The sequence below is a fragment of the Caenorhabditis briggsae genome (assembly GCF_000004555.2).
Source record: "Caenorhabditis briggsae complete genome, chrIII, whole genome shotgun sequence".
In the NCBI taxonomy this organism is placed as follows: Eukaryota; Metazoa; Nematoda; class Chromadorea; order Rhabditida; family Rhabditidae; genus Caenorhabditis; species Caenorhabditis briggsae.
In genome coordinates this window covers 7,823,261-7,846,332 of record NC_013490.2, presented here as the reverse complement: position 1 = coordinate 7,846,332, position 23,072 = coordinate 7,823,261, and the positions used below count along the sequence as shown (strand labels likewise).

Sequence of the window (23,072 nt, the reverse complement as noted above, 5' to 3'; positions counted from 1 at the left end):
ACCCGTTGAATAATAAAAATAAATCTACGAAATTCGTATTATCCGTCTGCGGTCTTTTTTGGAATCCTTATCCTCCAGATCAAATTGTTTGTTTAAACGAACTGGATCAATCTATATCAAAATGTATCAGTAGCTCTTTTCTAAACTAAAAAGTTTTTTTGAAGTTGGATCGACACTTTTTCCATAAAGCGTAGTTAGAGACATTTTTCTGCTACCTCGCTCCAAACTAGATTAAACTTTCTGTGTCTATGAAGTGTGAGATTTTGCAATTCTGAGAAAACATTTAGCGATTCTGAGAAATTCTCATTTTACCTTTCCTTCAAGACACAAATTTTGGGCCTAGTGATATTTATTTATGGATCATTGAGCTCATTCTGAGTACGTGATTTTTTCGAACATGAGCTGAATTATTTAATTTTAATCTTATTGCGCTTGTCAGATTAAAAAATTCTAATTTGGTTTTTTTCTCTCAAAGTTCGTTCAAAAGGGGACTCCCACCAAAAAATACGGATTTTTTTTTGAATTTTTTTTGCAATTTTTTCAAGGAAAACACACAACTTTTGAAACGATAAAAATTTTTGGTCGGCGTTTCCTTCAATCGTACTTTGCTTGTCTGATTAAAAACTTTATAATTCGATCCCTTTGTTTTTTTTGAGCTCCCTTGAAGAACTTGATTTGCCCGCAAAATTAGTTCAGTCGTGTGATGTTTGATTCATTTGGTTTGTATTTGTGTTGGCCAAAGTTGAAAAAGCTCATCAAGTTTTTGAATATTCAGGATGGGATGACCACATTTCCGGGTCTGTCTGGAAAATTATTTGGGGCTTTTACTTCGTTCAATAAAACGAGTCACACCTATTAGTAGATTTTCACCTGTCACTTTTCAAGATTTTTCATGAATTCCGATCTCAAAGCAGATTTTTACACCTTTACCAAACACGTTCTAGCTCTTTAGTTGTCGACTGATTCAGCTCAAACTAATTGTAAAATCGGTCTATCACATATTCTTATATCCTTTGTTTTTAAGTGAAACTTTTCAACGATTATTCTGTCTCGCACCTGGTGTGTTTTCCATGCATTGGCCTAACTTTCGCAATTTGATGTTCTCGAAGCCAGCAACTTTTATGGCCCAGAAATGACCTGAAATTTACCTAGGGGGGTTTCTATGTCATTTCAACATTGTGGCCGAACTTTAGTAAGTTGGGTTTTCTTTGCCACCAACTTGTACGGTTCGAAGCCGTTGTCGACTACCCCAGATGGTTATAATGTTTTAATTTTTCATCTCCCTTCTCAGACCTTTTTTCCAATTGCACCTGAATTATTAAATTTTGTCTCTTCGAACTTTTGGAAGCCAAAGTCCAGAAATTCGTTCTTTGAACCTTCACCGCACATGCCATTTTCATAACTCACATCAGTCAATCTCTAATTATAATCACGTCTCCGCCCTTTGCATTTTTGTGTCTAAACACAACTTTTATCAAAAGGGTATTATAGATCTCCACCAACTACATGATATAGATCAGTACCTCTTCTCGAAGCATTTTTTGGATTACGTGATATTTTTAAGCTTACTGGAATATTATTCCCTTTGATCGTTTAGAATATCCCGAACTCTTTTTCAATTCTTTTCATTTTTCTCATTTTTTCAGCTGAACTATATTTCAATGGCTATTTGTCAAATTTGCCAAAAAGGATCTAATATTTTGTCACGATATGGGGTATTGTCCAATAATTATATAAACCTATAAGCTTCATCTTAAATTCAGATACTTTGTTGTAATGCTTGCCAATTGACTCATCGTTATCATTGCGGCAGTAGCATTATGATAATCGATCGTATTTATAACCAAGAACCAAACTGTCGATACTGTCGTTTCAAGAGAAATCTAGAAATCGCGAGAATCAATGATCCGATCGACCCTGTTATAGTAATGTTGGATGATTTATCAGCTCGTCACAAACACAGAGAAGCAGTCTTCCACAAATATCATATTGATAGACTTGTCTCTATTGAAGAAGCATTAAGAGGTGTTCAAACCAAATGCTTCGCAAAATCAAATCAAGATTATAAGTTAACTTTTGACGAAAGATCCACAATGAATCAAATCACAGTTATCGGCTTTTTGAAGAATCTGGATATGGTTCAAAGATTAGGAGACGAGCAAAGGGATTCCACAAAATTTGTCCGAGGAGTCCGCTTCCGATATGCTATCCTTGCAACTGCCTTCCGATCATACGAGACGAAAAAAGGCTATCTGGCTATTGCTAATGGAATCGACATATTCCCCGATCTCACGAAAATCCCGGATGGAGTTTTTGATCCCAAATTTCTTGATAAGATCAGGTGCTTGTTGGTGACAAAACTTTCTGAGCTCAAAGTAACTCTCAACGAATTTCTGATCCTATCCATGATTCTTATTTGTGCATCTGGTAAGTATTGGGTCTTTTTAATTTCAAAAAACTTTATAAGAAATTTTAGAGCAACATATTGATCTATCGGACAATGGAAAGGAATTCATGAGGAGTCAAATGAACTCTTACGGTGCAGCATTATCTCAACTTTGCATGCGAAATGATCCGAAAAACGGACCTGTAAGATTTGTCGAATTATTATCAGTCTGTCAAGTCGTCGAGACAACCTATCAACATATCGAGAGTTTTGCCCAGCTGTTCCGAATGGCTGTTCCTGTTATACAATCTAGAGAACTTATCAAATTTGAATGATTATTGTACTCATATCCGATTTTTTTCAAATTTTATTTTCGGAAATTCTATAGAATTTTGTTTTCTACTGTTTCTAATTTTCTTATCATTTGATTCCAATATCACCTGTACATTTCAACTGGATGAACATATTTATTTCACTAATTTCTTCGAATTCGTTTCTCAGAATCCATCATACCTTAAATTCGTACCTGATCGTTAATATTTTGAACATGACTGCATATTGTTCTTTAACTCGTCCATTTTATTAGATTTCTATTGATCTCCCACCTAGTTCTCCTGTTATTTATTTTTCCTCATTTGATCTTCCTATTACAGGGACCCTTCAATTAGAGAGGCCTTCTATTTCAAACTTTCTTATCGAACTCATGAAGATTCATAAAATTCCCCAAATTTGAGCAAAAGTTGTATGTCGACAAATTTCTGTAAATTTTCCGGAATAATTTTTAATGAAAACGCACGGAAAATTTACATTTCGAACAACAGTACAGTGCGTTGCAGGTTCTTACGTCCACCCAAGTTTCAGGTCATAATTTGAGAACCAATAGAGTAATCAATTTAATCTTTTCAAAATCGGATTTGGGACCACAAGTTACATCTAGTAGCCAATTTCTGTATTGAAACCTTGAAAACTACCCGAGTTATCTGGAAAAGTCTGAAAAAATGCCTTTTGCAACCGTTGCAAGTTTATACGTCCACTCCAAAGATCGGTAGATCATGACTTCTAGCAAAGACGAAGGGGTAGAATTTTGATTCTGTACATTTGAAACCACTGTAAAAAGCGGTTTTCAATTCGCGTTTCTCTTTTCTTCGACTTTTTATCATGTCATGGGATCTTTTGCCGACTGATGCTGGAAATGCTTCAATCGGCGCAGTTAGAGCAGCTGGATGGACCAAAAAAGCTATCACCGAGCAACTAAATTATTCCCACTGTCATACTGACTGTTTACCTACCATTACTGTCATTTTAAACTCTTTGAAGTCGTGTAACGGTATGAATCAGGAGCTGAAACTTGAAGTCATTAAATTAACGGGTTAGAGATGTTTCGAAGATGATTCAAACATCAAAAGAATAGTCATGCACCCAGATCCGAGACCTACCGACGGTCTCAAAGTCGTCTTGACTTCGCTCGAAAAAACATCGTACCAAACTGAGGGAAGGTGTACATGTGTATCATTATCTATCAAAATAACCTTATTCTGAATGTATTCTATGTGGAAAAGTCATCTGACTGAATTATCGCCGTTTACACATTCCCCCAGTTGGGTACGATGTTCTTCCGAGCGAAGTCAAGGCGACGTACTTCGTGATAGTCGGTAGGTCTCGGATCTGGGACCATGATTGCCTTTTTGTGTTTGGAGCATCCTTAGGACATCTCCAACCGGTTCACTTAATGACGTTCAATTTCAGCTTCTGGTTGATAGCATTACCCGACTTCAACGAGTTCGAAACGACAGTGATGGTTGATTGTTTGGATCTGAAGTTCAGGTTTTGAGCTGATCCAGCTTTTTTTCGTGGTTCTTTTGAAGAAAAAACAGTTAATATGAATGTGTGAATGATTAAATTGCTTTATGATAGCTTTTTTGGTCCATCCAGCTGTTCTAACTGCACCGATTGAAGCTTTTTCAGCATCAATCGGCAAATGATCCCATGACATGATAAAAAGTCAAAGAATGAAGATACACGCAATGAAAACAGCTTTTTACAGCGATTTTAGATGTACAGAATAAAATTTCGACTCCTCCGACTTCGCTGGAAGCCACGATCTACCGATTTTTGAAGTGGACGTATAAACTTGCAACAGTTGCAAAAGGCATTTTTTCAGACTATTCCAGATAACTCGAGAACGTTTGAAGATCTAATATCAAAAACTGCGCCTTCAATGTTGTTTTTTGTGCTGAATCCGATTTTGATAAAATCAAATTGATAGCTCTATTGGTTCTCAAGTGATGGCCTAAAACATGGGTGGACGTAAGAACCTGCAACGCACTGTATTTGAAAGGGGCCCTTGTATTACACGGGCGCTTTTCGGATGGTCTTTTTATTAAAGGGACCCTTCTAATTCAGGTTTTACAGGAAATTTAAGATTTTTAGAATTCACAACTCTTCATTTGAACGGTAAAAAAATGGGGTGAACAAATTACACAGTTTCAGTTTTTTTTTCTCGTTTCATGTGCGACAAAAGTTCTCGACTTCTCTGTTTGATAATCACTGGGATAACGAAAAATGATCGGTGAAGAATTTAGTACATATGGATCGATGTTTGTGGGGGGTTTTGAATGGAAACAGAGAGATTGTTAGATTTCAAATATGCAGACAAAAAGCGAATTCTAGGCAACATGAATCTACAAAAAAGGGGAAGCCTGAAAAAAGCGAGATGATCAAAAAGGATTGGCAACTGGGAACAACTGTTTTCTTTCAGAAAAAAAAGCGAAAAAAAGAAAATATGTCGAAATTTACATAGCCATGAATGGATTTTTTGATTCAGATGAATTTCCAGAATCAGGAGAGAGATTTGACACGGTGAGAAGGGGGGTTGACAACAAATAGGAGACAAGGCGGGATTCCCGTGTGAGTGAACAAAAAATGTGTGGGTTTTTGGAGAGAAAAGAGAGAGAAAAAGAATGGAACGTTTCAAGTGGAAGGAAAGATAGGAAGAAAAAAACATGATAGAGAATGCGTTTTTGTTTAAATTAACAAGCAGAAGAAAAATTGATGATGTGAAGTCATTCAGAGATTACGGAGACTTTGTGGCGTGATTTGATCTGAAAATTTTGATGATAAGGATATGAAAAACTACTAAAAAGATAAATTGAAACTTGATCTGAGAATCAGTGATGTTTGAAAGGAAATTCGGAAGTTCGAAAATTCCGAAAAAAGTGATTCGGAATGAAATTTCGGTGGGGGTATTTCCGAAATGTTTTTACACATATGCATACGGCCATGAGAAAAAAACCGTGTCAGGATTTTAGGCTCCAGCCAGTTTTCCCGGGAATTTTTTCTCGGAATTTGCGGGGGCCTCTTCGGAATTTGAGCGTTTGGACTTGCGATCTCGAGCGGAAATACTTTTTCTACTTTTTCGCTATATCGAAATTTCTTTCAATTTTTCGCGCTTTGATTATGGAAAGTGGGATTCCGAAAGCTTGGAAATTTCCTCATTACAAAAAACTCCAAAAAGGCCATTTCGAAAAGTACTGTCTGGCAATAATGAGAAGATGAATTCTCAAATTGTTAGCAAATCAAAACATTGAAATTTTCAGTATCGGATTAAATCCAACTTCACGAAATTTTGAGATTTAGAAATTTAGAAATCTATGAAAAATACTATGAACAAAAGCGGACGAAAAACTAAAACTATAAGCTATAGCTAACTTCAAATCAAAAAATACGCAAATAAGCCGTACCAATTGATCTGGTCTCTCTATTCTCTTTCAACTACTCTTCATACCCTTCTCGAAGAGGTGTCATCTCGCCAGCCGATCCGTATCCATTGTTGTTGGCATTCTTTTCCTCTTCCATCTGAAAACAAATTCAACAAAACTACTTTTCAAGTGCTTGTAGATGTGCTGTAGGGGGATCTGTGCTGGTATAAGCCAATCGAAACTAAGTGATCTCACCGCAACATTTCTTTTTTTCGAAATGAGTACTCACCACAGTATCCTTCATCAATTTCGTTGTGGAGTCATCGCTTCCTTTTTTGCTCCGTGATGGGAATGGAGACAGTTTTCCATTCTCATCAGCATTGTTCGCCTAGAAATTGCAAAGATGGTAGAGCCACTATTGATTGAAATCTTACCTGTTGAGCATTAGTATTACTTGTTCCATTCTTGGCTGCATAATGAGATGCAACACTCCTTGAACCTCGTCTCAACTCGTTTTGAGATTTGTGTAAAAGTCGGTATCGAGCGTAGAATGCTTTGAGTACGTGGTTGACCTAAAAGCTTTTGGATGAGTTTCAAATTCAAACTTGTAGAGTAACTTACCTCTTTGTTCGTGAAGCAATAGATACTAGCAACCATGAGTCCTTGGTACATATAAGTGAATGAAGCAGTGTATGTCCATACAGCAAACACCTGAAAGTTGAGAATATAGGATTCTGTAGATTAGTATCACCCAATCTCACCATAATATTATCCCTAGTCGGTGCAAACGGAATTGTCTGCATGATATTTGGAACACCCAGAAGCGGTAACAACATCATCGCAGCCTTCACTGACTTTTTCAGTCCCGCTTCTGATGTGTTATTCGACTCTCTGACTTTGCTGTACAGCACTCGGATCACATTACAGATGAAGAGCAAGTTGACCACTAGCTGTAACATTCGTGGACCATCCAAAATCCAAAACTCCGGTTCCAGATAGTATGATCCCAAGCATCGTTCCACTTTGAAATCTTTTTTATAAAGCACCACGCCTAGCCAAAATCCAGTATGAAGCAGTGGCCATCCTGAAACAGAGACACAAAGTTTGAAAATCCGAATTTTGAAATTCTCACCGTATCCAGCAATGCAATAAATTAAGAGTTTTGGCTCTCTGAAAAATCCAAACGCAATTTGATTGTTCAGATAGACTCCTTCTAGGAACATCCATGCGAAAGTGACCGTTTTGAAATACTCCAGAAAGAAAAACATCCCTTCGCATAGTATCGGCTGAAATTTAAAAAATTTTCATGGATGATTTTTTTTTCAAGGAACAGTTACCATTGTATTAATCGTTTTTCCTTCAGCTGTATTCGTGTGAGGACCAATGTCTCCGGTGAAAATCAGATCAATGTATAATACCAAACGAATAATCACAACCATTAGCATTGCTATCATTAAGTGTAGGTGGAGGAGATTTCGGAAGACTCGGAGACGTCTGAAAAATTTTTAATTCTAAATTGACAAAATCGTAAAACCTCTATTAGAAGGGCCGGCCCTCCTACTTTTCGTGAGATCTCTAGGGGGTACTTCAATTAGTGGGGCATCTTTTTTGGTGAAATTTCTGAACAAAACAAAAAAGAAAATCAAAGGGGCGTTTCCATAAGAAGGTCAAATAGAGGAGCCCTTTAATTAAAGAGAGCACTTCAATTTCAGGAACTCTTCAAATACAGGTTTACGGCAATTTTAGGAAATTAGGCCCGCTCATTCCAAGACTATCCGATCTCTTTATTCTCAGAAAACACTAACAAAACACAAATTTCAAAACTTCGAAACTCACCGGAAATAAGAGAATATAGAAATAGCCAAAATCAACGAGACTAGTGATAATCCAAGTCCCACGAATTCCAATTTCCTTGCATTTCGTGCAACTTCTTGTGCAATCTGAAAATAAAGAATTTAGAACTGAAAATTTCAAATCCAGGGGTGATCCAAAATTTGCACAAAAACCATTATAATGAAAAAAACAAACAGTTTGGGTGATGATGGAAAAATGAAATGGTGAGATGAAAAAGAAGACAAGTGAACGATTGAGAAAAGTAATTAGGTAATCCAAAAAACCAGACCAGTGAGTGAAAAAATGTGAGTGAGTGAGAAAGAAATTGCGGAAAGAAAGGAACACAAAATTCAAAAAGAAAGTGAAGAGACAATGTAATATAAAATACCGTCAACGATTCGTTGTTGAGATTCTGCATGATATAAATGACTTCATCGGTGTAACACATTGTAAAATTCGTCCATCCGGGAAGGGTTGGTCCCATTTCGGCTGCATTCCGTCCGGACCACACTCCTGACACGTGGCAGTCCTTGGTGATGTTCTCTGTGGTTGGAGGTTACGGTATAAAGTTTCGTAGAAGTGGGTTGATTGGATAAATATGTGTCAAGTATTGCTCTTATAAGAAAAAGTGTGTTTGGTGACGTGTGGTGTGGTTAGAATACGGTACTTTGTGTGGTGTGACGTGACAGAAGACGTTGCAACGTATAAGAAGACGTACACATGAAGAGAACTAGGGATAGATATAGTAAATGGATAGAAACAAAAAAGAAAAGAAAAAAGTAGTAGCAGAGCAAACTCAGGCAAATCGAGATAGAGATAGAAACAAAAAATAAACCAAAAATGATATTTAGGTTTTTGTGAGATAGGTCTAGTTTGGATGCGTTTTTTGGAAACGATAGAAAGATATAGAAGTTTTTGAAAAGAAGAACGACATTCTAGAATTCGTACTTTCACATCTTCATAGTCGATTTTGAAGCAGACGGTGAAGTTTGTCCATCCCCACGGATTCTCGTAATGACCCGGTTTCTTTCCCGCCCATCGTCCCATCTCGTCGCATCGTTTTACAATGTTTTCTGTAATCGCATCGGGGAAGAAATAGGTGAAATGAAAAATTAAATGTTGTTTCGAGATAAGTATACGAGGGGGTAGATCGTTAGGGAGGGGGTGAAGCCATCCATTATCGATTTTTTTTTGGGAAATTTTTGGGTTAGGTTGGAACAAAACGGCGATAAGCTCAATCGCTAGAAAATGAGGAAAATTTTACAGCAAATTTCTAAATGAGAAAATCGTGAGAAGTTCAGAAAAAGTATTAAAAATTCCTCTAGTAGACCTTCATCTGGCTCCAATTCACTTATTTACTGTAATAGAACGCCAAACCTAACTGTAAACTTAGAGTTCAATAATCTCGCTTTTTGTGACAGATATCAAAAATGTGTCAACTGATAAAATATTGGTGATATTATGATTGATAATTTATTAATTGACAAATTGTTTATATCTTTCACAGAAATTGAGATAATTGAACTCAAAGTTGACAGTTTGAGTGGGCTTCTATTAGAAAAAATACAGTAACTATACACAGGGTAACGGCTGCGCATGGTATATGCGTTGGCGCGGCGCCTCATATGGACGACATAGGTACACCGTTTGCGCGCATATAGTAAGTACGCTATATGCGCGCACGCGCCATCGAGATCGGGCGTGCCGCGTCCATATTTCGTCTACAATTTCAGGTCGTATTGGGGATGGATATCTCATATATTGATTAGTTCATCTAACTATAGTTGTAATAGGATGTGATTTTGTTCAGATCTTCCAATATCGTTCATTTTCCCCTTCAGATTTTCCGGAGTGACCATTTTTCCAGTTTTCACAGAATTTTCTCACAGCAAGAAAAATTATGAATTTTGTTTTCGATATATTTGAGTTTCTCGGATTTTTTTCTACGTTTACTTCGTAATAATCGGAAAACTTACCAACCAACCTTCATTCGGTTGAAATAGGAACCGTATACGGACCGCACGCGACCCGTTTTCAGAAAACCACAGCACATTATTTCGTATTTCTCAATATTCTATCCGTTTGCGAACTCCGTATCCGATCCGATTGCGAATGATAAACAAACAGGAAACATGGTCCATATGATCGAAAAATTGATCAAGATCGGCAATGAAAAATTTTGCTAAACAAGGCGCACTAGCGTAATAACGAAGTGTCGTTGGTGGACTGCCCCTTTCATGGGAAAAGCGTGCATGGTATATGGATGCTATATGGGTGCGCCCACCGGCGACCTGTCGTGCCCAGCGTCGACGCATATAGCGCGTACGCGCTACCCACGGAATTATTATGAGCACACATAGCATCCTATATGCGCGCCTAGGCATATACCATGCGCAGCCGTTACCCTGTGTAAGGTTCCAGATATTATGACATAGATACGGTCCAATAAAGGAAACATGATATTTTAGTTAAATTCTGAAATTTCAAAATGAACTTCTCACAATTTCCAAACTGAGCCAGTTCGAATTGTTTCAAAAGATTGAACATGGGGAAAGAAATGAATATATAAATGCGGGGTTAGTTTGATAACATAAACATAGGGGAAAAAATTTCTTTTATTGAGTTTTGTAATTTTTGAATTGAGTTTTTTTTTCACAAAGAATCTGCTTGTGAAGCCAAAAAATTAACAATTGGGACGATTCGGCCAACATGTTCAACAGAAAGAAGCATTAAAATTGAGAGCCTTTTTTGATTTTCAGAATCTTGCACATTCCACATAGAAAAAGCCAAGCAATCGGAGGGAGGGTCGAGGGGTTTTCAAATCAAGGTTCTTCATGCTAATTTTTACTTTTTAGTTGATTTTTTTTGTTCAAAAATTATCTTAACACATAAAAAGACACCATGCGTTCTACCAAAAACCGTCAGCCACCAGCGTTAGTCACTCTTCCATTTTTTTCTCGGTCAATTTGTTTTTTTTCGCTTGATTCAAAATCAAGAAAAAAAGAAAAACAGCTCATTCGTAAAGGGGTTCTCTACGGATTACTGTAGCTTTTCTTCAAAACTACAGTAACCACTGGAAAATCTAACAAATGAAGATAAAGGACTCACTGTTAGGGTCTAATCCTTTCATATGCGGACATTGTAGTGTCACCGACGAATTCGCAGGCGTCGGTGGCCAACATAGTACTGTATCATAAGTGGCATTACACCAAATCCTGGTGTCATTTGGGTCTGAAACTTCTAATCTAGAAGAAGTTATAGAATAAAAACTCACCTCGTTCAGGGAATAATTTATTGTGGTCAAGCATCTTTTTGCATAGCTGAAAGTAAAAACTCATAGAATATTTTCAGTCAGAAAAAGTAGAAGAGACAGTTTAATCCGTTGCTCTTCCGAGATTATGATGACGTGGCAAAAGAACTCACCGGATAAGACTCCTCCAGGACGTCCATTGCTCCGTTGAACGCTTGAACACTGGTCGACGCTAGTACGTTCTGAAATTGATAAGGATCCGTGATTATGATTCAATTGGTCATCGACTAGAATCCACAAAAACTGTCAGTTTCAAATATTTAATGGTATCTTAAGAAATCTAATGTCTGGTGCTTTTGAAATCTTGTTGTTGACAACAAAATCAATTGATAAACAATCAGAAGCCATGACCCACTTACCCAACCAGAGTCAACCATTTCGCTCAGTTTCGCTGTCGAATTATCGAGAATCGAAACGTTGAACGGCGATGTGGCATCCGCCATGATATGAGTCAGTGATGGAGCTCTGAAATTCAATGAATCAGAGGAATGTCGATCATGGATTAAGAAATGGATCAATAAATTAAATTGGGAAACTTGATAGCTTTAACACAGGAATGATGACTTTTGGTTGGTGCTTCTCCCCACTTTTTTGTTCTAGATTCGTTTGAGACAAGAAAAGACAGAAGAGAGATGAGGAAAGACAAAAATCAAACAGTTGTCAGGTTGAGGGCTCACCGGTTTGACATGCTCATGAGGGCAAAAGAATGATGAGATAGACAGAGATAGAAGAAGAGGTGATATTTCCGTGTGGGTTGAAAAGGATGAGTGGTTAAACGGACCGGAAAATATCCTATAAATAACACATTGAGGTGTCGAGAGGAACCACACAGGTAAAATTGTTCTTTTTGAATATTTCATGAGATTCTTTCGGTTATTTTAATGTATTTTGTGGTGCTGTTTGGTTTCGAAGAGACCTCACAAAATGTAAGATCACAAAAGCGTGAAGCGGTTAACGTTAAGATTGACGATAGAGTTGAAAATCTTCAATGTAAACGCTAAAAGAACGCAACCTAAACAATCAACTTGGAGGCCACATATCTCACTTCCTGTAAAAGATACCAAAAAGAGAGCCACACAATGCTTATCATAAAATCGCCAATATTTTATCAGTTGACAAAGTTTTGTTATCTCTCATAGAAATTGAGATAATTCAGCTCAAAGTTCAAGTATAAATTGGCCTTCTGTTAGAGTGTCCGTACATATTGGATAAATACAAAAACTAATCAAATAAAATTCCATTCATTTGCTATCAAACGAAAAAGATACAAGCGGCTGGATTAAAAATTTCTCTTGAATTTCAGAGAAAAAGTTCACTCTCTTGTCTAACTCGCTCTTTGTTTACGAGCAAGTACGTTCGTTCGCATGACTCTTCCAGCCTCCATCATCTAGATTTTCAGATCTATGATTATTTCCCTTCCACCTCCAAAATATACTGACCTCAAAAACGAAATTAAGTCAGAAATAAATAAGAGTTGTTGTGGGTGGAAATTTGAATCAATTTAATCACCCAATGATTTTCTTTTTTTTCGAGAATGACGCCAGTAATGCGTAGGTAGGATAATTGTGAGAAGAAGAAAAAGAAGAAGAGGTGAAGCAAAACCAAAAATAGAGATTGTGGAAAATGAGATGATAGTTGGCGAGAATGAATATACATTCTAATACGAAACCCCGCTAAAAATAACGTTTTTTTTGGGAAAATGAGCGAGAGGAGAGGTCATATTTAGATATTCATAGAAAACGGCAAAACGGCTCATTTTACTTAGGACAAATAGAGAAGAAAATGAATTTCCGTTTTTTTTAATCAAATAAGTTTGTTTTTTAGAATAAAAATAGGAACTAAAAAGTAGGCGTTGACCAAGGGAGAAGAAAAGCTTCAGGGTTATGAGAGAAAAAATATATAGAAAAATAGGAAAAAACAATAAGAAAAACACTTAGTTACATAACAAGAGTAATTGTGGATGAAGAATATGATGGTGGAAGAAGGTGAGTAATAAAAATAATAGACAATGTAAAATCTCAAATCTGGTGGAAAGAATTTTTTCGAAAAGATCCGCTATTTCTCAATTTGAATGAGTAGGGGTTCATCGAATCACAAAAATCTTAGGTTTTCACTGAAATCAGTAGAAAAATTTATATGATCTACTCTGTAAATGTGGGCAACTTTGGGGCAGAAGTTGGGTGAACTTTGGGGCAGAAGTTGGGTGAACTTTGGGGCAGAAGAACTGCGGGCCGACTTTGATCCAAGGCTGGGCAGAAGTAGGGCAATAGTCCAACGGCGCGCAGAGGGGCAAAGGGTGGGCAGACGCTGAGCAGAAGCTCAGAAGGTTGCGATGATTTTTAACGGTTATAAGTTTTAAACATATTTTTCATACGTTTTCTATTAATTTTCTTACGATTATCTCTAAATTTTTTCAAACACTGTCAATTTCTTATCCTTTTTTTCAGTTTTCAACGAAGGAACAGGAGGATGAGTGTCATCGATGAGTGGAATCGGGGCAAGCGAAAAAAAAAAACGAGAAGCCATTGTGAGCATAGAATAGAATGAGTTTTTTAATGTTTCATTTTCAGAGATGGAATATCAGTTAGCAAGATGAGACATCTACGAAATCCTATCAGAAGTATCCCACCCAGGAGGTATGAATTTTTTTCTAAATTAAGTCTCACATTGACTCAATTTTAGAGCCTTCGACGAAACGGAACATTCAACAAGAGAAAGAAGAAGACATTTATGAGAACCCAATTACGAACGATTAGAAAGACGATATAATGGAACAGTTTGTCAAAGGATTGCCGTATCCGTACGAGGAAGCTTGCAAAGAAATCGTTCGACGTCGAAATTCTTACGAGTCAGCCGACAAGCTTGTTCGTCATGCAATTCATGTGCGAGTTTCTACAAACTTTTTCTATAAAAACTAGATATTTTTCAGGCAACTTCTTCAAACTTATCACTTTGACCAGCAGAATGGGATTCTTGTAAATTGCAAGGTGAGATAACTCATACTCTTTACATCAAAACTAAACTTCCATGATTTTGCAGAAACGATAGGAATGCTCCATTCATCTGGCATGGAAGCTGTACAAATCGAAGCTCGGAGTTGAAGATACCGATAACTGGGAGGCAAAGATAAACTTATAATTGTCGCTGATCGAATTGTTTTTTCTAAGTTTTTTACTTTTTCTGTTTTCCTTTTCGATTTTTCACCCTTTTCTGTTACTTCTTTTAATTCCTCAAATAAAATGAATGCTGTTTAGCAAAGCTAGCAAATCTTGAAGAAGCAGAACAGCGCGAAAGGAGGGGCCAGAGCGGGCTGTCTACAAGTGGGCAGACGCTGGGCAAAAGCCGTTCTACAGCTGGGCAGCGTTTGACCTATGAAATGCTAGAAGTTGCCTGGAGTTGGGACAAAGGCTGCCCAGAGTTGGGGAATAAGTTGCCCACATTTACCGAGTAATTTCAATGCGCGTTGCGGCCGAAAATTCGACAATAGGCGGAGCTAAGGTCCGGTAGCCAAATTCTCAAATGCACATTTAAAATTAATCACCGTTCGTAATTATTTTCTAGCCGATTTTTTTTCGATTTTTCCATAAATTTCATTGATTTTTAACTTTTTTAATCCGACAAATCACAGAAAAATTCATTAAACAATGAAATCCAGTGAAAATCAGATAAAATTTAAAAAAATGAGAAAAAAGTCTTATTCTGAGCTTGAAAATTACACTAAGGATTCCAAAATGAAGACTCTAAACAACGCGAAAATTCGTTTTCCAATATATATTCCAAAATGTGGTATGAATCTCATTCGAAAAACGCGGAACTTGTGCTCTTCAAATAAATTTTGTCACAACATCCCAACCAATTTTCCGTAGCCCGAGGGCGTTTTTTTCAACTGATGAAATTTTCTTTTTTGCTTCTTCTGTTTTTTTCTATTTTCCTCTTCCTAAAAAACGTCTAGACCCGTTCGAAGTAATTAGTTTTTGAACAATATCCTGGTAAACCATAAATCATGCTGCTCCGAAATTCGGGTGTTGCTCGAAATGAGTGGAAAAGAATGAGAAAAAAGGTAGAAAGGACCGAAAAGTTTTGGCCGGATAAAGTGTGTAGGGTAAAAGCCAATGAGGCGAATGAAAATGAAAAAGAAATGACGAGGAGTCGTAGAATGGGTGGGAGAGCAAAAAAATGAAATAGGGAAAGGCGAACAAAAAAGAACGTTCAGAGATGAAATTTTGAGATGAGAAGGAGCGCTAAGAAAAAAAGAAGACACGATTTTTCTCTCTGAAAATCTTCTTGTGATGTGAAAGAGAAGTTGTGTGTATGTGACTGAGTTTGAAAGGAACATGTCAAATGGATTCAAGCAAAACATCTGAGTGTGTATGTGTTATGGAATGAATTTTCAGATAAAAAATTCAAGAATTTTCAGTTTTAAATTTGTGTTTTGAGGCTAACAGAAAATATTGTTACTTGCCTGGCTGGCGCGCCTTCGGCGCGTTTTGAGAGCCACAACTTCATTTTATAAGAACAATCAATTTATTCTGATGACCAAAAACATTCTAATCCCAAAATACCTAGACGTATGATCCTTTAAATTAATCTCCAGCCGACAAAAAAGAGGTATGATCATGAGAAATACTTAACCTATATCACGAGTATCTCACACTTTTGAAAAGGAAATTTTTGAGAGAGAACGAAAGTAATTTTGCAAATTATTCACTTGAAACGTCCTATTCCAAAATGTTGGGTAGAAGGTTCGAACCCTAGAGGGCGGAGCGTAATTTATGTCCGGCTCGACGAGCACAAATTGTGTGTGTGTGCTCCAGAAGACTCGTGGAGATAGGAGAAGGAGAATGAGGCACAAATTGGGGGCTCCGTGGGAAGAGACTTCTTCTTATTCTTCCAATCAGTTGGCTTTTATCAAGAAAAAATCGGTTGGGACCCCTAGGGGCAAACGTCGTCTGCTGGGTGTGTCATCCGAAAAAAGAAAGTTCAGGAAAAAATGAAAATGGAATTTCGGAGAATATTCGTCTAGAAATCTGTTGAAAATTGGCTAACAAAGTAGAACAACAGAAAATAGAGAAAAATTAGGGGAAGAGAGAAAAATGAAAAAAGAAAACAGGATCGGATTAGCTCTATGAGCAATGAAGAAGCGTTGGGCTCAGGAAGGGAAGACATTGAAGAAGGAGAAGGAGAAGAAGACGTTTATTTTGATGGGATTCGCAGATTATTCATATTTTCCACTTCTCCCTTATTTTTTGATTACGCGAGGATGAGCTGGATAATGTTAGCGAGAAATGGAATGACGGAAATTTAGGTAAAGACCAATTTCCGAAACTTTTTTTTGGAATTCAATTTGAAAACGAAAATTAAAAACCTTCCCCGCCTGATCCAAGTCCCGCCCATACTATTTTTGTTTTATTCTATATCACTAATCAATGATTGACCTCAATTTCTTTTTTGGCTTCTATGATGTGTGGGAATATTTCCCATCTCTTTTCAATGAACATCAACGTGATTTCTCTTACATTCGCTCGAAAAGTCAAAAGTCAGCTCCCGTGGGCTAAAGTGGGCGTGGCTTAACTTTAAACTGGAAGAAAACAAAATCGAAAAAGGATTACCGTTTGCCGCGGGCAAACTTGAAAGAGAAAATAGAAAAAATAAGTACGGATTTGAGATAATTTATGCAAATTTTTCTTTCCAATTTTCTTATTCAAAAAAGGATTTTTAAGAGCCACTGTTTTTCAATTTCGTTTTGAAATGGAGTTTGTGTTTTGGGTGATTAATTTCTGATCATTAAATAAAATGAAGAAAACAAAGGATGGGTAGGAGGTAGTTTCCGGAGAGAGAGGGAGTATCCAAAATTTTATGATTGGGCAAGAGGCAATAGAACTGGAAAAGGAGTAACCCAGGATCACCTCAGAGTAGTTAAAGATTTCAAATTCAGATTCAAATCTAGAATCTCAAAAATCTTCGATCCATCATGAAAACTACTTCAATGAAAAATGTTTGATGACTAACCAGAAAACAAGAGAGTAAATGAATAAAATTAGATTTGAAATTAGATTAAAGCCTGACTCCGGATTTCCAGTGAAATTTCCTAGCCAAAATAAAAACTTCTTGACACTCTGAGACCCGAAAAACTTTCGGAGTTTTCACAACAATTTGTCAATTGAATCATAAAACTAAAAACTCAAAAATCGAGAATATGTGTCTTTTGAATGCGCCGAAACGGACTCTTTTGGAAAGAAAAGGAAGGAATTCGATTTTGGTCTGCACAAAAAGAAATTCTGAAATTGAATAAAACTAGTTAGATCTTCTTGTTGTCTGATCACGAACTGTCAATGACGAATTTGATAATCAATTTGGGTTTCAATTAAAATATTTTAGAAACTTTTTTGGCTGCTTCGCATGGGAAAAGTTATGGTCGGCGCAGGGTTCCAAAATGCCTGGTCAGAAATTGCGCCCCAGCGAACGTGAGATAGGGGGGAGGTTTCGTTGGCTGAGTATCAAACGTACAACGATGAGCAAAAAAGCGCTAGGACAGATTTTAAGCAAGGAGGACAATATGCCAAATAGGAAAAACTTTAGCCCAGGTTAACTGGGCTGGGGGTCGGTTTTGTTTATCCAGAAGAACTTTTTTGTCAAAAAAAAAAATGAAGAAAGAACTCAAAAAGAAAGAACGAACTGCGGAAAAAAGAGTAAAAGGAAATGAATTGTGAACTAGAGAAGAACAACAAAATAGCTCTTCTCAAATGAACTTTTCGACAGGTGAAATCTCAAAAGGAAGCAAATCGTTATAGGAGAAACTTTTTATAACAAAAATTTTGAATTGTGTTGTTTTAGACACTTTCTTCAAGATAACCAACTCAAAACGGAGATTTCTCTGAAATTAGAAAAACGAAAGTCAAAGTTTTCCATTTTGTTCTGATGCTATGTAGCTCACATGAACTTTCTAAATAGTTAATCCATTCGGAAAATAAAAAGGTAATCTAATGAATTCTACAAATCAGAACGAAAAAATTTGAACTTTTGAAAGTTGTCAAAAAACTAAATGAGCAGAACACAATTTCAGATAATTGCGGTTAAAAACTATAGGTTGAAAATGCATCAACTAAAGAAGAGAAACGAAAAAACGCATTAAAAAGAAAACAATTATATTCCTGACTAAAGCTTTTTTTATAGGAGCCGCCCTTTTAACCAAACGTTTCATACACTTCATTTCATTCTCATCCGTTCATTGGATAAACATCAAAAAAAAATGGAAAAAGGGGAGAATATACTGGAAAAAAAATGAGAACATAGAAAAAACGGGAGAGAGAGACGGATGGGTGGAGCAGTTTAATTGAATTTACAGCTCTCTCGCTTGGTTTTTTGTGCTTTTCCTATTATTCTCATTTATTGCTCATTTTTAGAGTACTTGGAAATGTTTCCAAGTGAAAACCGAAATCAAATTAATTTTTAAAAAATAAGACCTTGCTTTTGCTTTCTTGCTATCCTAAACTTATTAAAAACAAAAAGGAAGAAGGAGCTCACTGACACGATCAAATTGACGGGTTGACATGATGAATTTTTAGTGCGTATTTCGGGAAGAAAAGTGGAGAAGAAGCTTCTAGAAATTGACCCCATGAAGAGGTGAAATTGTCAAATGATGTTATCTCCTTCTCCCTTTTCGTTTTCCAGAGAACGAATAAGAATCATCAAGATTATGCAAGGAAGGTCTCTGGGAAATGGGGAGTAATTGAAGATTCAAGGTCAAGGATTACATCGATTTCGAAAAATCGGTTAAACATTTTTCGAAAAAGCTTGCTAACATTTTCAGCAAGATTCGCTTTGCACAAAAATGAGCAGCTCGTTAGCAAACGTTACAAGCCGGGCTCAGATAGGGCAACGTAAGCAAGCTTGACCAAAACATAAACTGACTCTTCTTGATACATGACTCTTCTTGATATCATACATATATAAATAATAAATCAGCAATTTGTTATAACATCAATAATATTTTCAGAAAGAAAAAAAGAAAACCAGGAACGAGATGTCGGGTGCGCCTCGCAGTAAGGAAAGAAAAAGCTCAAAAAGGCTAGAAGTCAGTCAACAATATTTCTAACATTCTGGAACCTCTCCCTCCTTTTTTTCAGATAGACGATCCATAAATAACCTCGTTCCAGTTTGAATATTTCATGTGATAAGTCACGTTCCACCTGTGTGTTTTCTCTTTTTGAGCAAAAACGGAATCAAATTATCACTGATGGAGAAAAATAATAAACGGTTGGCTAAGCATGGGGAACATAGTATCCAACTAGATTCTCTCTATTACTTTTGACAGGTTAAATTACTAAGAAACTGGTTATTTTCAAGATCTCTGGCTCTTGGATGTAATAATGACCATTAGAAATGACTTCCTAGTATCAAATGACCATCAGCTACTGTAACCCTGGGTTCAGAAATCAAAACAGAAGGACATTGCACACTTGAAATCCAAATCTATTTTTGGATATTCACGCGTCTATCTACAATCTGACATCAACTTCTCAAAGCACAATGCAAAAAAACATGGCTGAAAATTTGAAGCGACAACGTTCGTCGGAGCAAGTAGGAGAGATAGAGGGAAAGAGAAAAAAACTGGCGTTAAATTGGTAAAAACGGGGGAAAAGGCGGGGGACTCCGAACAAGGAGAAGACGAAAAAAGAAGAAGAAGCAGTACAAATTGAATCAGGCACATGGCTGAGCTCCGTGTGCTCCTAGAAGACGTCCCAGTCATCGCGCCTCTTTTACGGCCCATTCATCTGTATCATTTGCTCCTAAGATGTGCTCTCTGAGAAAGAATTTTCAGACAAGTCCTAATTGGGGCAAAAACGAAGAAGCAGTAGAAGGAAGAGGACACGACTTCATTAAGAGAAATGAGCTGACGCAAATCGCCATCTTTCTCATTTTCCAAAACTAGATTCTTCATGAACAAAACTACTTCCTTCATTTTGAAATAAGAAATAATCGGAAGTGGGGGTGGAGGACTGGCCGCGCTGGGATTCCAGAATTTCAGAATATCTTGATCATTGAAAACGGACGGAGAAAAAAAAGAGTCTCACACTCCCAAAAAAAAACTAAAAGTTCAAATATTTTCATGGGAAGCACAGGGATCGAACAATTTGGGTGTTCGATCGCACTCTAATGAGAAGCCACGTCCCTTTTCATTAGAGCGCATACCACAGCAGTTAATCAAAAAATGTCACTGTAGTTTAATTCGAAAATCAATATTCGAAGAATCTAAAGCCGAATCCAAAACTTCTACACAGACCATGAAATTGGATCAACTGACTCCCTCCCAACCAAATCAGCCAACAAAAAAAACGAGCAAGTTTCAGTTCCAGGGTCATAATCTAGTTTAGATGCTCAAAAATCTTTTTTAAAAACTAAAAAATCTCTGCTAAAATGTTGCAGTTCACAACAATACGTATCAAGTGTACTATTCTCATCTCGAATGACCTTTTTCCAGAAATTCAAATTTTGACAAATATGTGTTTGTCGAAAAGTCCATTTTTTAAAATATGGAATGTTTTTGAAACAAGCAGAGACAACAAGACACAGAAATGTTTATATATTTTTGGTGCTCGCCGAGTCCTATAAGCACTCTCATAATCATATTCGTTTTGCTTATTATTATTATGTATGCCCTCATATATCCTTTTTCTATATGGAAAGAAAGAGACCAGAAGATTCTGGAGAAAACTCGATTTTGCAATTTAACCAGAGAGAATAATTTTCGAGATTTTGTTGGGTGGAAATTTTGAGTTGGTAGAGCAATATACTTTATACTGCGAAGAACCATCGCAATGCACTCGGAAGTTTTAGAGAGAAAATGGGAAACGAGAGAAAAAGAAAACAGGAAACGATTAGGAGAAGATGAAAGAATGAAATAAAAGAAACATTTAGGTCATGTCAGAGATCGGGGATATCATATTCTGTGAACGCTCAGAATGAATTTTAACTCGAACAAAATTGAAAGGGTCATTGAGTACCTAGTATCAGTCGAAGTTCTTTATGGATGGAAATACCTTTTTGACTCCGTTTTGACGTGATAGTATCTTCAGAAACTACGGTAGAGATTTGTATGAGCGTTTTTTGGTGATATAGTTCCATCAAACACTATCCCATTCATGGATGTTTGGAACGGAATTCCGAATTCCGAAAGTTCTGATCGGAATATTTCTGAAGAATGGGAGCTTTTTGGACTACAGTATTCCAAAGGCGCCCAAGAAAAGTTTCCTCCCGGGTCTCGGGCGGTACCCATTGTATTACTTGCGTTTTTTCGAAATCTGTTTGCAATTTTTTACAATTTCTTATGATCGGAGAGTGGGATTCCGAAATTCTGAAATTGTCAAATTCAGAAAATTCCGAAATTCCAATAATCCCGAAATTATTGAAATCACAATATTCCGAAATTCTAAAAATCCTGAAAAATTCAGAACCGGAATATTCTGAAATTCCGAAAAAAATCCGAAAAGGTCATTTCGAACATCCCGAATCACATCGAAATCACTTCGACAACCTCCAAGTGTTACTTCAATTTGCATAGGCTCAGAAAAACAGTTGAATTTGCAAAAGTCTATTTTTTCAAAATTAATTACGGTAGCTTAATTTCTAACATGACTCGAACAGAGAGAACTTAAAGGCGCAGGGTCCTGCATCAAAATTTTAATTTGTTCGATCTAAAAATGTCCGGACTTCTTGCGAAAAAACTGTTCTCACTCAACAAAAGAAGAACAAGAAATGATGAATTCCAATTTTTTTATTTTTTCCATGGTGGTCGTGCTGTAATTACTATCAACCCCCTCGATGTCTTTCGGAACCTCTGTCAATTAATTTTTTTTACTTAAGCATCAAACTTTTAGGAGAACATTAGAAACCTCGGACCAGCAGGATAAAGAGAAAAGTTTCAAGAATGCTCCAAAAATGGAATGTTTTTGAGTGGTTAAGAGCATAGAAAAGAAGAAGCAAAAAAAGGGAAGAATCTTTGAGTTTATATCAAACATCCTCTCTAGTCATCACGTGACTCTTCTACAGAAGACGGACCACAGAAGAAGAAGAATCCTAACTGACTTTTCACTCCAATGGATAGAAGATAGAATAAGAAGGAGATGCTGACTGAGAGGAATAAAACTGACGTCTTCAGCTTTTATCCTGATGAAATTCCAGAAGTCAGTCTTCAATGACGATGAAGACAGAAAAAGAAGCGAAGAAAAAAAAACACAAACACCATACGGAAGGAGACTGTGAATTTCAGATTTCGCCAGATTTCAGATATTCTACATGTTAGTCGCTTTTGCAACGGATTTCAGATTCTGAGATGCATGTCAGAATATCCAATATTTGTTTCTAGAAAAGCAACAAAAAGAGAGGAAAAAAGAAAGATATGGAAACTCGAAAATTGCTCTTGGCCAGTTTTCCACCATTCGGGGGGAGGTTGAGCCCAATTTATTTTATTTTTGCTTTTTCTTTTTCTCCTTTTTAAACAACGAAAGAGAGAGAAAAAGAGAGCATGTGGTATCCCCTGGAGGCAAGAAACAACAGACAACTGAAAATGTTCATTTTTTCGAACAAATGGAAAGAGCAAGAAAATATGGATAGAGAAGGTCATGGGAATTGAAACAAAGTACGAAGAGGTTTTTTTTTGTTTAAAAAAGTTTACGAAATATATTACCCTCGAGTTTTGTCAGATTTTTCCCGGATTCTGGAACCGTCAGGATGACTCAAACTAGCAATGAAACAACAAAGTATACAGCACCTGATTCATTTTCAGAGATTCCGATATTTACAAATCATGTTTCTAGACTATCTCTTGTACTATTTCTCCGAACTT

General features: G+C 36.8%; 3 protein-coding genes across 3 annotated transcripts; 2 read left to right on the top strand and 1 right to left on the bottom strand.

The window, feature by feature from the left end:
• Positions 1–1,661: 1,661 nt before the first annotated feature.
• Positions 1,662–2,721, top strand: CBG16587 (the record flags this gene model as incomplete). The annotated part of the gene is made up of 3 exons (XM_002641847.2): positions 1,662–1,715; positions 1,764–2,427; positions 2,477–2,721. The coding sequence occupies 3 exons, from the start codon at positions 1,662–1,664 to the stop codon at positions 2,719–2,721; spliced, it is 963 nt and encodes a 320-aa protein (XP_002641893.2).
• Positions 2,722–5,459: 2,738 nt separating this feature from the next.
• On the bottom strand, positions 5,460–11,670 carry CBG16586 (the record flags this gene model as incomplete). The annotated part of the gene is made up of 14 exons (XM_045244043.1): positions 5,460–5,487; positions 6,162–6,241; positions 6,374–6,472; positions 6,519–6,656; positions 6,706–6,795; positions 6,846–7,168; positions 7,217–7,370; positions 7,422–7,578; positions 7,921–8,024; positions 8,306–8,460; positions 11,026–11,148; positions 11,192–11,237; positions 11,341–11,409; positions 11,587–11,670. The coding sequence occupies 14 exons, from the start codon at positions 11,668–11,670 to the stop codon at positions 5,460–5,462; spliced, it is 1,650 nt and encodes a 549-aa protein (XP_045096009.1).
• A 2,325-nt stretch (positions 11,671–13,995) lies between these two features.
• Positions 13,996–14,365, top strand: CBG25933 (the record flags this gene model as incomplete). Its single annotated transcript, XM_045244042.1, has 3 exons — positions 13,996–14,111; positions 14,157–14,214; positions 14,276–14,365. The coding sequence occupies 3 exons, from the start codon at positions 13,996–13,998 to the stop codon at positions 14,363–14,365; spliced, it is 264 nt and encodes an 87-aa protein (XP_045099854.1).
• Between the last annotated feature and the right edge of the window lie 8,707 nt (positions 14,366–23,072).